The sequence below is a fragment of the Tamandua tetradactyla genome, chromosome 2, assembly GCF_023851605.1.
Source record: "Tamandua tetradactyla isolate mTamTet1 chromosome 2, mTamTet1.pri, whole genome shotgun sequence".
In the NCBI taxonomy this organism is placed as follows: domain Eukaryota; kingdom Metazoa; phylum Chordata; class Mammalia; order Pilosa; family Myrmecophagidae; genus Tamandua; species Tamandua tetradactyla.
The window spans coordinates 161,244,857-161,259,415 of record NC_135328.1 but is presented as its reverse complement, the minus strand read 5'-3'; the positions used below and the strand labels follow the sequence as shown (position 1 = coordinate 161,259,415).

Genomic DNA, 14,559 nt, shown 5'->3' with positions numbered 1-14,559 from the left:
CAGTTCTCAGCAGTCTTCAAAACCACTAGGCACTTGGTAGGCCTGTGTGAAAAACAGTACATATCAGCAACCACATACTTTTAAAAATAACTCCAGCCTATCATTTGAGAGTTTTATGTTCTTATTTTTGTTTCCATACCACTAAACCAGACTGAATTCAGATTCATTCTAAATTCTCCTGTTTAGGACATGGCGACAGTTAGCACTGACCCAGCCCGTCCGGTTTGCTGGTTATGCTTAGCAAAACTGAGCAGGGACTGGCACCCCTAGTGCTAAGCAGAGAGGAACCAGGGTCACCTGCATCCCACACCCAACCTCTCTCTGACATTTCTATGGGCTTCAAGCCAACTCTCCTCCTGGGTTTTATCTCACTGTAGAAAAAGAATGGAACACTGAACTTTCTAGTTAGTACAACCCCTCACCCCCTCCTCCTTCTTTACCCCCTTCCTGAAGAGGGTAACAGTTCTGTTGACCATTATAATGCATTTTCTGTCTCCCAACAGTCCACACAGTCATTAATTTCTGCTGCTGACGTCAGGAAAGAGGATTATATGTGTGTCTGAAACTGTTCCCAAAGTGCTCATTAGTCATAGATAATTGAAAAACTGGTGGGGAAGATTTGCTGTAATAGTAGTCCCTGCCTTAGTGGTGGGCCTGCATCCACCAGATAATTGTAGGCTCAGGCTTTTGACCACTCAACCCTAATCTACCCATCTGAATGGGAATAAAGTAGAAGGAGCCCAAGAGCCCTCTGAGTTATGGTTTTTTTACACCCCAAGGTGAGGGTATCTAACAAGATCAAGAATGCAGGTAAGTTGTCCCTCGGCGTCTTTCCTCATTTCAGACTTTGAGGAGCAGGGTTTGGAAAAGGTACACAACATTGTCCTTAATTTTTGTTTTTGTTTTAACTTCAGCTGGTTTGTTTTAATCACAAAAGAAATGTAAGATCATGGATAAAAGATGTACATATTGTAGAAAAGCACACCCATTCCCTACTGTAACAATATTCTGTGTATTTTCCTAAAAATTTTCTGTAAGTTTAAGTGTGTACATTTTTGTATCTTTTAAAAAATGACAAATGGGATTGTCCTCTGATTACTATTCTGCATCTCACTGTTTCACTTAATTCACTTATTTTATCTTGGACTTCCTTCCAAACCCATACATAAAGTTCTGCCTCATTCCTTTTAAAGATTATGTGGGATTCTGTTGAATAAGTGTAATCTTATTTATTTACCCTGACCAGGTTTAAGGCAAAAAAGAAAAAAACCCTTTTTAAAAAGTTACACACAATAAATAGGGATGCTGAGGTGGAAAAATGAGAAATTATAGATTAGTTAAAAAACTAAAAATCCCCCATAGTATCTCTACCTAGGAAAAACCCATCTCTAATTTTTTTCTCCTAGGAATGCATTTTTACAAACAGTTGATCTATGGCTTCTTTGTTGTTGATCCTAAGCTGAAATTATACTCTACACGATGTTTAACACCCGAATTTTTCAGTTGGCTTGAATTTTAAAAAGATAAACCCTATTTCCCATTCTAACCTTTCTCCACACTATGGATTTGTCTTAAAAAACAGTTCTGATTGCTCGTAGCCTTCAGTTGGCAGGTCTTGCTATAGTCCGAGCTTCTTATCCTGCCACCTCTCTAACCTGTCTGCCCTGTTGTCTGCTTGTTCCCTTTTTACAGCCATAATGAATGAAAACCTCAAACGCTCTGTGTCCCTCAGGTATCCCTGAGGTATCTGTCAATCTTGACACTGGGTGGGCAGCAATAAAGGTGTTACCTTTATTACTATTATTATTGAAATGCTTCTTGTTAAGCTTTGTGAGTGACTACAAGTCCTGAGTCACTGATTAATTAAATTTTATGGTGGAAGAAGGATAAAATAAGGATTATTTCAGGAAGAGCTATCAGGGGGCACTAACGATTGCCCCCAGGAGCTCCTCTAGTCCCTGCAGGTCCGTTCTATACACCTTTGACTGATAAACTCAAAGTGTGATTTGAAGAGTTTGTTTCTTTGAGATTCCCACCTATTTCTGTCTCCCTTTTATGCCAAGCTGTTTCTCTTTTGTCCCTAGATAAAACAAAGCTCCTTCCTGCTTGGGGTCCAGGAAAAGTTATTCTTGAAGATTACAGTTGCAATTCAAAAGAGAGCCATTCATCTTTGTGTATATGTATTTTCACTCCTAGACCATTGAACTGAGGAGCAGGCCTGGCTCAGTGCCATAGGTTGGGTTCTCTGGAAGCAGATGCTGAACTGGATTTTGGGGTATAAGATGCTTATTATGGACTGTCATCTGTGAAATGAAGGGGGAGGAAGCAAGACTGGGCAGAGGAAGAAGTCAAACTGTGATGCAGGCCCCACAAAACCTTGGCCAACCTAGCAGAGTGTTCTGGAGTGAGTGTTGCTGGTTAGAGCCTTTCTAGTCCTTTGCTCAGTCACCAGCTGCAAGCCGTCCTGGGGATGGCATCAGTTTGGCAAGGTGGCCCTCTGCCACTGAGGCAGGCCTTGAAGGAACTGACAACTGGAGGCCGTCACCACCTTCACTCCTGCAGCTAGACAAGTCCTTCCTTAGTGAACTCAGGTGTTGGTATCGCCCCATCCATCATACTCCCCATATCCAGAAACCACCATGACCTGGCATTTCTTGCTCCTTAAATTCTCTTGTTCTGCTTCTTTTTCTACGTCCCAGTTGCCAATACCTTAGTGAAGGCCACTCATCTTGTCTTTCTTTGTTTACTGAAATAACTTTACAATTGTTCTTTCTTACCTCAGTCTATCCTGTACTACAGTGCTGCCAGAGATCTTTAAAAAAAATGACACATGCAAAACTTATCACTTTACTCCCTGCTTAATTCTTCTTCAGTGGCTTGCTGTGGTCTTCGTGATGAAGTTCCTTCTCTTAAGAACTGTAAGGCCCTGCCTTCCTCTCTGGCCTCTGTCTGTACCCCTCCAATTTCTAACCGCACGTATGTTCGTGATTACTCTGCTCGTGCAGTTCCCTCAGGAGCCCTTCTTCCCTTTCTTCTTGCTCTTTGTTCAAGATGTTGCTTCTGCTTAGAACCTACCTGTGGTCCTACAGCACACGGTTTTAACCAAGATCTGGCTGCAAGCCTAGTACTCTGTCTCTCTGCTTGTAGGAGTCTGCAGTGGGATGCTCTGAGCCAGAGGACATAAAATTAAGTAGGTCTCCCCAGCTAGGACTTCTTTCTGAAATACTGTATGAAAACTTAGTAGACCTTGTTGATCCTCCTCCTGTCTTGAGCCTTTTTTTTTTTAATTACTTTTTTTTTTTTTATGTTTGTAAAGATTGGGGATGAAGAACCAAGTTCTCATTTAGGTCTCCCTACAAAAATTAACTCTTTTTAAAGAAAGTCTGAATTTAATGGGCAAGATTTCCAAATGGTCCTTTTGGGGCTACGCAATGCTCCTAAAATGCTTCTTTTGGTCCCTTCAAAAAGCTTTTTAAATATCAGCTCTGAAAAGTAATATAATGAATAAGAGCAGATTTTGGTATCAGTCAGATTGAAATCTGTGGGCTTGCACGCCAGCTCTTAAGCTGTGTGGAGAACTTGATTTTCCCCTGTAAATTTCAAATTCCCCATCCATCTGTACAATGGGTCTCTATTAAAGCAGTGCTTACTGTGTTATTGTGAGGATTAAGTGAGGAAATACCCCATCTTAGCATTTTTAGTACCTGGCACTGATAAAAAGTACTCAGTAAATAGAGCGATGCCTTTTAGGGGCTACGTACTAGATAAGGTGAGCTAAGAAACCATCCAGAATGAAGGGCTGTGTACTCCTCCAAATGTCTGAGGGTCTGGGCACTCACAGCAGACTAGAGGTTCTCCTTGCACTCCACCCCATCAATTGAGCATCTTAATCTTGCCCTCTAGAGTACACTAACAGAAATAGAATGTGAGCCATGTATGTCACTTTAAATTTCCCAGTTGTTAGTTTAAAAAAGTAAAAATAAATAGGTAGAATTCATTTCAATACATCTCATTTAATCAAAGATATTCAAAATATGATTTCAACGTGTTAAAGACACAGAGGTTAATTAATGAGACATTTGTTTCTGTGTACTAAATCTTTGCCATCTGGTGTATATTTTATACCTAACAGCACACCTCAGTCCAGACACTAAATTTTCACTGGAAATGCTCAATTTAGATTTCATAAATTTACTGGTGAAAGAGTAGATTCACATACCCAAGTTTTCCCAAACATACTTCAAGTTTTTCAGTAACCCAACTGAATGTGTTGTTAAATTTAAGTTTAAATTAAATATGAAATAAAATTAAAAATTTTGTTTCACATCATTCTAGCCACATTCTAAGTGCTCAGTCCACATGTGACTGGTGGCTTCTGTATTAAATAGCGTAATTCCATAGACCATTGTGGTGGTTTTCAATCTTCATCCTCTTCTTCTTGACTAAACCCCTTTTTAAATTCAATTCTAGATAGAAGCCCATTATTTAAAGTAGATTAAAAATGATGTGATACTTGAGACTCAGAGTCAGAACTTTGAAGCTATGAAACTTAGCATTACCCCATACAGCAACTATTAAAAAAGTTGAAAAAGTGATTAGACTTCGACTAGTGATATAAATGAAACTGATCTGGATAGGATTAAGGCATATCAGAATACAGGTTAAAGGATGATATGGTCCATATTTTAAAACTCCAACTTCCATGTGAGACCAAAGGAAGAAATATTTATTTGGTGCAAAATTTGTACTTTGGGTTTTGCATTATCTAATGTAACTTGTATGGTCAGTTTATTTGAACACCATAACCACATGGAATTTTGAATAGGGCGTGAGATCTTGTTGGTTTGTCCAGTTTAGTGTGATACCCCACTACATCCCAGAGTAATTTGGGCAGAGAATAGAAAGTATTTGCAAAGTCCCCTTGGGGGAGAAAGAAGGGAAAATTAAACTTCCCCATCTGGAGGAATTCCTGATATTCTCACAAGCAGTGGGGACAACCAAATCAATAGGCTGAGCCCTTGATCTTGGGATTCACCCCTGTGAAACTTATTCTTGTAAAGGATAGGCTAAGCCTACTTATAATTATGCCTAAGATTCACTCCCAGAGAACCCCTTTTGTTGCTCACACGTGGCCTCTCTCTCTAAGCCAATTCGGCAGGTGAACTCACTGCCCTACCCCTATGTGGGATATGACTCTCAGGGGTGTCAGTCTCCCTAATGACATGGGATAGGACTCCCAGCATGAGCCAGGACCCAGCATCATGGGATTGAGAAAGGCTTCTTAACCAAAAGGGGGGAAGAGAGAAATGAGATAAAATAAAGCTTCACTGTCTGAAACATTTCAGACAGAGTCAAGATGTTATCCTGGAGGTTATTCTTACACATTATATACATATCCCTTTTTAGTTTATGTTGTATTGGACTGGCTAGATGGGAGTACCTGAAACTGTTTAACTGTATTCCAGTAGCCTTGGTTCTTGAAGATGATTGTATAAGTATGTAGCTTTTACAATGTGACCGTGTGATTATGAAAACCTTGTGTCTGATGCTCCCTTTATCCAGGGTATGGACAGATGAGTAAAATAATAATGACAAAAAAAAAAAAGAGTAATAAATAATAGGGGAGAGATAAGGTGTAAAAACAATAGGATAGATTGAAATACTAGTGGTCAGTGAGAGAGAGGGGTAAAGGGTATGGGATGTATGAGTCTTTTCTTTTTATTTCTTTTTCTGGAACTATGCCAATGTTCTAAAAATGATTATGGTGATAAATACACAACTATGTGATGATATTGTGAGCCATTGATTATATAATTTGAATGGACTGTGTGTCAAAATATCTCAGTAAAAAATATTTTTAAAAAAATGGTGTGGTAGAGTTGCTGGGTTTATAATTGGAAGAGATTTATTGAGCCGCTCTTTCTTTCTTCTCCTCTAACCTCTACCCTCACCTCCAGAAGCCCTAAAGCATATCTGCCCAGCCCTAAAACTCCATGATATAGTTAACACCCACTGCCCTAGCACCGAACAAATTGTTGACCGCACATTCAGAATCTTAGAATCTTGGGGCACAAAGATATATATATATATGTATATGGGTCAACCTCTGCTCACCCCCTGCAGTGCAGAGATACTTATAGAATTCCTTGGGGGAGAGGAGAACAGGACTCAGTCTCTGTTAAACACCTGGGAGCAGATGCAACATTTCATTCTATTTTGTCTTATGTTGGTCTCTGTGCTCTAATCTCATCTCTCTGACTAGGCTCGGGTAAGGACTACTTTTTACAGCCACACAGCTCCCACACAAAGCAAGGCAATCAATAAATTCTTAAGTGAGGTTGACTGACTGCAAGAATTCAAGGTCATTTGAGATAGCAGGGTCGTTGCATTGCACAACTCCAAAGAACATCATTCAAATTGTATTCTATGGTAGTGAAAGTAGTGGCCCTGTAAAATTTGTAAGGCTTAGCCTGTGCCATCTTTGCCAGCCAGAAAACTTCTAAAAAATTCATTAGAGAAACAAAATGATTCTGATATCCTCTGACAGGAAGCAGCTGCACAAGTGAATTTTATTAACTTTATGTCCATCAAGGAGTGTGTGTGGATGTTTGAACATGTGTGTGCATGCATGTATGTGTGTATGTATGAGGTATGCTGGTAGAGCTGCTGGGTCAGGAAGCCCATTTAGAACTGTTTGAGCATCTTAACCTTGTCCTCATGAGTCTACTGTGTTTGGATTTCTTTTGGAGTTTCCCATGAATGGAATTTTTCTCTGGTTTGAATAATGCCTTAGATTTCCTGGCTTTGTAAAGCACCCCAGAGCAAGTCACCAAGTGAGCATGGCTGCATGGTTTTTATCTTTGTGAAACTGAGAAAATTCAGAGGAGGGGGAGGGAGCAGAAAGGTTCTCTTAGGAAAATCTTGTATTTGCTTTTGTGTTTTTCAAATTGATGGTGTTTGTTTTTTCTCATATCTACGCAGGAAACCAAGTGCTGCCTCCTGGAATTTCTCTTGGAAATGGACTCACGCCAGAGGCAGCCAAGGACCTTGGCCTTCCTGCTGGAATTGCAGTGGCAGCCTCACTCATTGATGCTCACGCAGGAGGACTAGGTATGTCATACTCCGTGCCTACCCTCAATATTCTCTTCAAATGCAGTAGTCTTCAAAGACACTCCATTTCTTTTTTTAAAGCAAAGGTCAAGAAATGGTGATTCAAGTTATTATAATGAAAAGCCTTTTTGCACTTTTTATACTGGATAGAATTATAGAAATTTTCACCAAAAATAGAACTTACAGTGATTAATTTCTCCACACAGAATAATAGAATGAAGTGATGTTAATAAATGTCTAGATGGTTATTTGCTTTGCCAACAATTCGTAAAAGATAGGTGAACTTCTCCCTAACATATATGATGGCATTGTACTTACCTACATTGTTTTTCCCAAAGGGTTTGCTTCCAACCCTTATAAGTCTAATAGATTTCTTTTCATAGTGTATTTGGTTTATATCCTAGATCCAAAAGATTGATATTAGTTTTGATTTTATCTCCAATATAACTCTTAAACCTATCATTCATGCATTCATTCATTTATTCATCAGAAACTCACTGAGCACTTACTATGTCCCAGGCGTGGTGCTGGGGATGAGTGAATTTAAAACAAAACAAAAAGAAAACCAAAGTTCTCTTCCCACATGGAAATTCTGATGGGTAGAGGGGATAAACAGTAAAACAAGTATGATCAGTCTATCTTCTTTCTCATCCCTATGGTGATTTTTTTGTTCAGATCTCATTTTCACTCACTTTTAATCACAGCTACATTTATTTTCTTAGCCTTTCTTTCTAATGATTTTTTTAAAAAACAATGATATCAATTTAGTAGATCATGACCATTGAATTTTTGGAATATGATGTAACAGGATAGAATAGAACAGAATAGAAAACATCAGAGTATATCTCACATAGTAAGAATAAATAGTGTTTTGTGGAATTAATGCTTCTATTTTTTGTGTGCATACGAGGCCATGATGAAAATGAAATTTTTACAATTTTTTAAATACTCTAGTTGTACTTCAGTATTACAACAAGAGTTATCTTTCTAATGCTTATATCTCATCATGCTCCCATAACCCTGTCTGAGCCTTTATACCACCGTGTCTGCATGTGTGTTTCTCTGACCAGAATGATTGCTCCTCCACTTCTCCAGGTGGCTATCTCCTGCTCTAGCTTGAAGAACCATCTCAGATGCTTTCTCCATTACATATCCTCCCATGAATGACTCAGACTGATTTAGGGATTCTCTAAATTGTGCCTCCTTCAACTCTTTTACCTGCCCTTTTTTGAAGAAATGATCTCACTGTATTATAATTATTGATTTATCTACTTGTTTTTTCCACTAGACAGTGAGCTCCTTGACGGCAAGGACATTGTATTATTATTCTTGTATCTTCTGCACTGAGCAGTGTACCTAGTAATTATAGGTGCTTGGAAAATTTGTTGAATGAATAAAGTTGTGTTAAGGCAAGAATAAAGTATTAATAGCCTTAACCTATAGAGTAAAGGTTAATTTTTTTCCTTATATGGCAGGTTTATTAAACATTGCCATGTTCTTTTACCTGGTCCATGGACTTTCAGAAGCAGGATAGCTCTTATTGCTGTGAATATGTCTGTCATTTTCTCTTTATGTCTTCAGAATCTGTCATGGTACCTGAGAAATAGTAAGGAATGCATATGGGTTACATGAAATGGTGTATAGTACTGATTATAGGCAAGGATGTTTCTCTCCAAGCACTTTTCAGTATAAGCAGTGTATGCCTTTGATTTCAATGTCGTGATTTTGGTTTTTAAATACAAGCACAGAGAGAAGTTGTGGTCTAGACAGACATGGAGTGTTCGTGTCCCCTAGCAATCCTGACATTCTGTATCATGTTTGAGGCCAGAGAAGCTTTCTCCATCATGCTTTTTCAATTATCCCTGGGATGATACTCTCAATTATCCATCCCAACCCAGGTGGTAGGCACTTGGCTCAGACCACCAAATACTGAAAGAAAGAAGGCTGCACCTTGGGACGCCTCAGACTCTCTGATCTCCTTGTCATTTTCTCAGACCTCCCCAAGAGATATGCCAAAACCCTCTTTTTGCTTCTGCCCAGATTTTCTGTGTCTTCTAGCAGGTGAGCCACCTTCCTATATGGTACTTAGAGCTTCTAGACATTTGGAGAGTATGTGTTGAATTCTACCAGGAGGAATTCAGGCCTCCTCTTTCCCTAGATCAGAGAAACTCCATGCTAGAAATTTTACCCTTAAAAGCCTTGATTTATACCTTTTGTTCCCTGTTAAAATACAAAGACTTAAGTTAGTGAATTCCCCCAGCATTTTCCAAAAGTAAGTTTTTGAGTGGAAAGATAGAATAAGAACATAGCATTCCTGAAGAGGTGAGCTTAGGTGCCAGCAGTGGCTCAGAAGAGCATAGGAAGGGAATTCTCAGTGATCACGGATAGTAAAGACCTACTTAATGATTTTGACTAAGTTTTATCCTTCTTATACCTCTCCTCTCCCTTTCACCTTTATGCCCAATTCAAGATTCAAATGCCTAGGCAAAAAGAAGGGGCCTGGCAGCAAATGTTCCCTCTTGTCTCCTGCTTACCTAGGCTCATATCAGGATGTGGAAGAGAATAGAATACTGCAAGTGTTGAAAAGGTCTTTGTGATAGTTTGAAGTTGTAGGTACCCCAGAAAAGATCATGTTCTTTTAATCCATCCCCATGGGTGTAAACCTATTATAGGTGGGGCCTTTTGATTAGGTTATTTCAATTGAGATATAACTCATCTTGTTCAAGTGGTCTTAAACCTCTTACTAGAAACCTTCATAAGAGAATAAAGGATAGGAAAAAAGTCCCAGAGAAGTTTAGAGAGAAGGACACCCAGAGAAGGTAAGAGAGACAAAAGAGAAGCTAAAAGAGAGAAACATGTGACGATCAGAGAGGAAGCCACTGAAGCTAGAAGCTGGAAGCAACAAAACCTGGGAGTCAAGTACCAGCAGACATACCATGTGCCTTGCAATCTGACAGAAGAGCCCGTGCTTGCCAGTCACCGGTCTTCAAGAAGAAGGTATCGTCCTGTTGATGCCTTAATTTAGACATTTTCATAGCCTTAGAACTGTAAACTGTAAGCTAATAAATCCCCATTGTTAAAAGCCAGTCCATTTCTGCTGTATTGCATTTTGTCAGCTTTAGCATACTTAAACAATTACCCATCCATTCATGTGTATTCATTATAGATAGGTATTGAGTGCTTGCAAATTTGTCAGTTACTGGTCTGGGTGTTCACTAATTATTATTAGTGAACAAATCAGACAAAACCTCACCCCTCTTGGAAAGAAAATTCTAATTGTTTTCCCTGGCCTGCATGTTTGTAGCTTAATAGTGTTGGTTTGAGACAACTAACTTTTGAGAGGTGTTGCGATGCTGTACTAAGAGCTCTTAACATGGAGTTCAAAGATCTGGGTGGAAATTCCTACTCTGCCTAACTATATACATTGAGCTGAATATTGCAACTCGCATAATTGTTTCCTCTTCTGTGATAATAGACAACTGTTCCTTCCTCACCAGGTTGTTAAGAGAACTAATGATATAAATAGGTGAAGTGGCTAACACAATGTCTCGCACATAGCCAGCACAAAGTAATGATATCTCTTTCTCTGGTTTTCTCACTCTGGAACCATAATGCCTGGCATAGAGTAGCAGCATCATAAATGGAAGTTTTCTGGACTACGTCCCTGGTAAGATGTTTCTATAAGGAGAGGTGTCTTCCCTTTGGATAGACAGGTGGGGAAGAATGTAAGACCTCCCAACTCCATCTGCCTTTCCAAAATCTGCCTTAATCTTCCTTCTTCAGGTATCTGTAATGGAATGCAGAATTTGGTACTTTGTCAGTATAGCTTGAGGTCAGAAACAGATTTAAAAAGTGGGTAGATGAACTCCATACTCAGAGACCCCTGAATGTCAGGTTAAGAACTCAGCTTTGGAGGTCAGAAATGAATGCCATCCAGCCCTCTCACAAGCAAACCCTGATAATGGTGTCTCCTCGAGGACTGACTTGGCATGGGCCACCTTGGACTCCACATTCTGACTTGTAGGAAGGGTCAGCGCTTTGTTTTGGAGAAATGCTCCTTGACTCTTGTTCCTAAGAAAGGGCTAGATTAGAGGATAAAGATGAAGAAAGTAAGTAAAACCCAACTCATGCTTTTTAATTTCTGGAAAAGAGGAAGAAGGATTCTGTGGGAATAAAAACCAAAGTTGAACATTTTGTTCTTAAGGTGCTGATTAGTAAGTTCTTCAGCACAACAGCTAGAAGATAGGAGTAGCTTTGTTTTCACTTTGTGGGGTTGATTCTGGCCAGGGTTCCTGCTGCTGATATTTTTCTAGCTTCTAAAAATAGCATTAACTTTGTTCCAGGTCTGTTCTTGGTTCCAACACCCCAAGGCAATAACAACCTAATATCAATCTCAGGCCCCTCTCCTCCCACTGGCTCTTATCTCTCTGATAAACCCCTGATTATCCATGAAATCTAGTATCCAATGCCATTTCCTCTGAGAAGCCTTCCCTGACTCTCCCAAGCTGGCTTAAGCACTCCTTCTTTGATCCAACTGTCTTGTACTTGTCTCCTTTACTGTTCATATCATCCAGTTTTGTGCAGCTCGAGTTTTGCTTCATTTAGGCTCATGTACTACTTTGTAAACTTTTCAAGAGATAGCTCTATGTTATTATATCCTTATATCCTCAGCAGCTAGCACAGTGCTTTGCTTATGTGGGGCCCATAAGACATGCATAGTTAATCAGTGAATGAATAAATGACATTGCCTTAATGAGTGATGAAATTTATAACTGAAAGATGCAGCAACCTCTTTGTTACAGAAGCTTTTGCCCCTCTACAATAGGTATACTTTACCAAGTTCTCTATGAAGTAAAAGAGTCTGGTTTTAGCAGTCTGTCATTCCCTTCTAAATGTCTGGAAATCTCTGTCTTTTGTGCTCCCATCATATTAGTAGTTTTTGGCCAAGATCAAACTTCATGCCTAGGTTTAGCAAGAGTCTTTGATTCCAATATTAGATTCTTTGCCAGATGTTGAATTGGCTTAAATTGCTCATCTGGGTCAGATGTTGAATTGGCTTAAATTGCTCATCTGGGCTAGATGTTGAATTGGCTTAAATTGCCAATCAGAATTTCAGTCAAACCAAAAAAATATTTTGTTTTTTTTTTTAATTAAATGGCAGAATAATTGATTTGGCCAGTCTTTCAAAAAGACCTTCTGACCCATGCCTTCCTATAATAATAAAACACATCAATTTCTTATCTCACCATTACCAGGGTTTAAGAAGAGAAGGTGGGTAGGCAGCAACTTTGGATAACTTGATTTGGAGGAGTCTTTATTTATTTAAACTGTTATATATACAAAATTCAACATATTTGACCAAGAAATGTATTTATCAGCAATATTCCCATGCATTAGATTTGTGAAACACATCTGTGTTCTCTGTGGAATTTGTAACTCATGGCAACTTCATAGTGAAGTTAGTGGGGGGTATAGATGCCACAGGGAACAACTGAGTTTCAGAGTGATTAGATATAGGACTAGGAATGAATCTTAATCTGTTATTTCACACTTAATTCTCAAAGAACTTCATAATACTATGATTGTGTTCCATTTATCAAATGAAGCAATTGAAGCTCAAAAGGATAAGTACTTTGCCCAAAGTCACATAGTTAGTAAATGGTAGGTGTTGATTAAAATTCATGCCATCCAATTCCAGAGCTTATGCTTCTAATCACCATGCTATATAGAATAGTATATCAATTAGAATGTGATTTTGTCTACTCTTAAATTTGGCCTGTAAAATATTATCTGAGAAGATGACAAATCTTGAAAAAAGAAAGTATTTTAATAAATACTTATTAATGACCCACTTTACTTGTTGTTGGGGATGTAAGGTAAATAAGAGAGAGGATTAGACTTTAGCAGTAAATTCATAATGTAGTAGAGTAAAGTAAATAAGTTGTCACAGTTATATGGGGGGACTTTATAAAAACATAGAATGCTCACAAAGCTGAGACTTGAAGAGTTTTAACAGGATGCAAGAGTTGAAGAGTTTTAGAGGAAGTGATGTCTGGTAATGGAATTGCAACATCTTCTGCTCTGTTATTTCTTCTTGTTAAAGTGGAATTTGGGTGGGCTCAGCAGGCAGAGTCCTTGCCTGCCATGCTGGAGACCCAGGTTCGATTCCCGGTGCCTGCTGATGTGAAAAAAAATGAAGTGTAATTTATTTACTCATTGTAACTTTTAAACTTCAATTAGGCTTTATTCCTAATAATAATAATAATAATAATAATATCAGCATCATTAATAACAGCTATGAGAACCATGACTCTTTTTAGTACTACCTCTATTATAACCATTTCTTACAGGTTTTGTATATGTCAGTGTGCTGGTTTGAGGCTGTTGTATACCCCAGAAAAGCATGTTCTTTAATCCTCATTCACTATTGTTGGGTGGAAGCCCTTTTGATTAGATTACTTTCATGATGATGTGGTATGCTTGTGGCTTTTTTATTAGATGGAGATGTGACTCTGCCCATTCAAGGTAGCCTTGATTAGATTACTGGAGTCCTTTAAAAGGGGAAATATTTTGGAGAAGATACATAGCTGACAGAGCCAACATGAGACCCAGATGTTTGGAAATGCAGAGGCCAACAGATATCGCCATGTGTCTTCCCCCAAGATGCTAAGCAAGCCAGAATCTGGAGAGAGCCAAGCGAAGCCAAGAGATGAAACCCAGCCCCCGAGAAGCTAAGTGAGGAAGTGCCACAGAAAACAGAGGCTGCAGGCAGTGGAGCCCAAGAATAAGGGACCAGCAGATACCTTCCCAGCTGACAGAGGTATTCCAAACAGCATCAGCCTTTCTAGAGTGTAGGTAACCTCTTGTTGGTGCCTTAATTTGGACATTTTCATGGTCTTAGAACTGTTAACTTGTGATAATGAATTCCCTGTTTTAAAAGCCCTTCCATTTCTGGTATATTGCCTTCCAGTAGCTTTAACAAACCAATACAGTCAGGTACTCTGCCTGACATTTCCCGTACTTTATCCCTTGTTCCTCACAATAATCCTGCAAGGTAGATGTTATTTCTCATTCTGTATGTGAGGAAATTCTGTATGTACTTGTGTATCCCGATCAGAGAATTAAGTAATTTTTCCACAATCACATAACTAGTCTCATAGCCAGCATTTGAAGTTGGGTCAAACTCCAGAACTCACGTTCATTTTCTCTATTCCGGTGATTGACAACCAAGGGAGATTTTTACCCCCTGGAGGACATTTGACAATACTGGGAGACTTTTTGATGTAGGGAGAGGTTGTGTTGGCTTCTAGGATAGAGGTCAGGGATGCTGCTAAATATCCAGTAATGTAACAGAAAAGCCCCAGATAGCAAAGAATTATCTAGCTTAAAATGTCAAGGTTGAGAAACCTTGCTCTATACTGAAATACCTCTAATGATATTATTTTCCTT

The 14,559-nt window shown here is 39.0% G+C and overlaps 1 protein-coding gene across 16 annotated transcripts in view; it reads left to right on the top strand.

Moving 5' to 3' along the window:
• The window catches only part of FGGY (FGGY carbohydrate kinase domain containing), a 515,661-nt gene that overhangs the window by 261,090 nt on the left and 240,012 nt on the right, over window positions 1–14,559 (top strand). For all 16 annotated transcript variants that reach the window (XM_077149482.1, XM_077149492.1, XM_077149484.1 and 13 more), the window contains one exon: window positions 6,982–7,110. In XM_077149482.1, coding sequence (XP_077005597.1) covers window positions 6,982–7,110 — 129 coding nt within the window. The remainder of the gene's footprint in view (window positions 1–6,981; window positions 7,111–14,559) is intronic.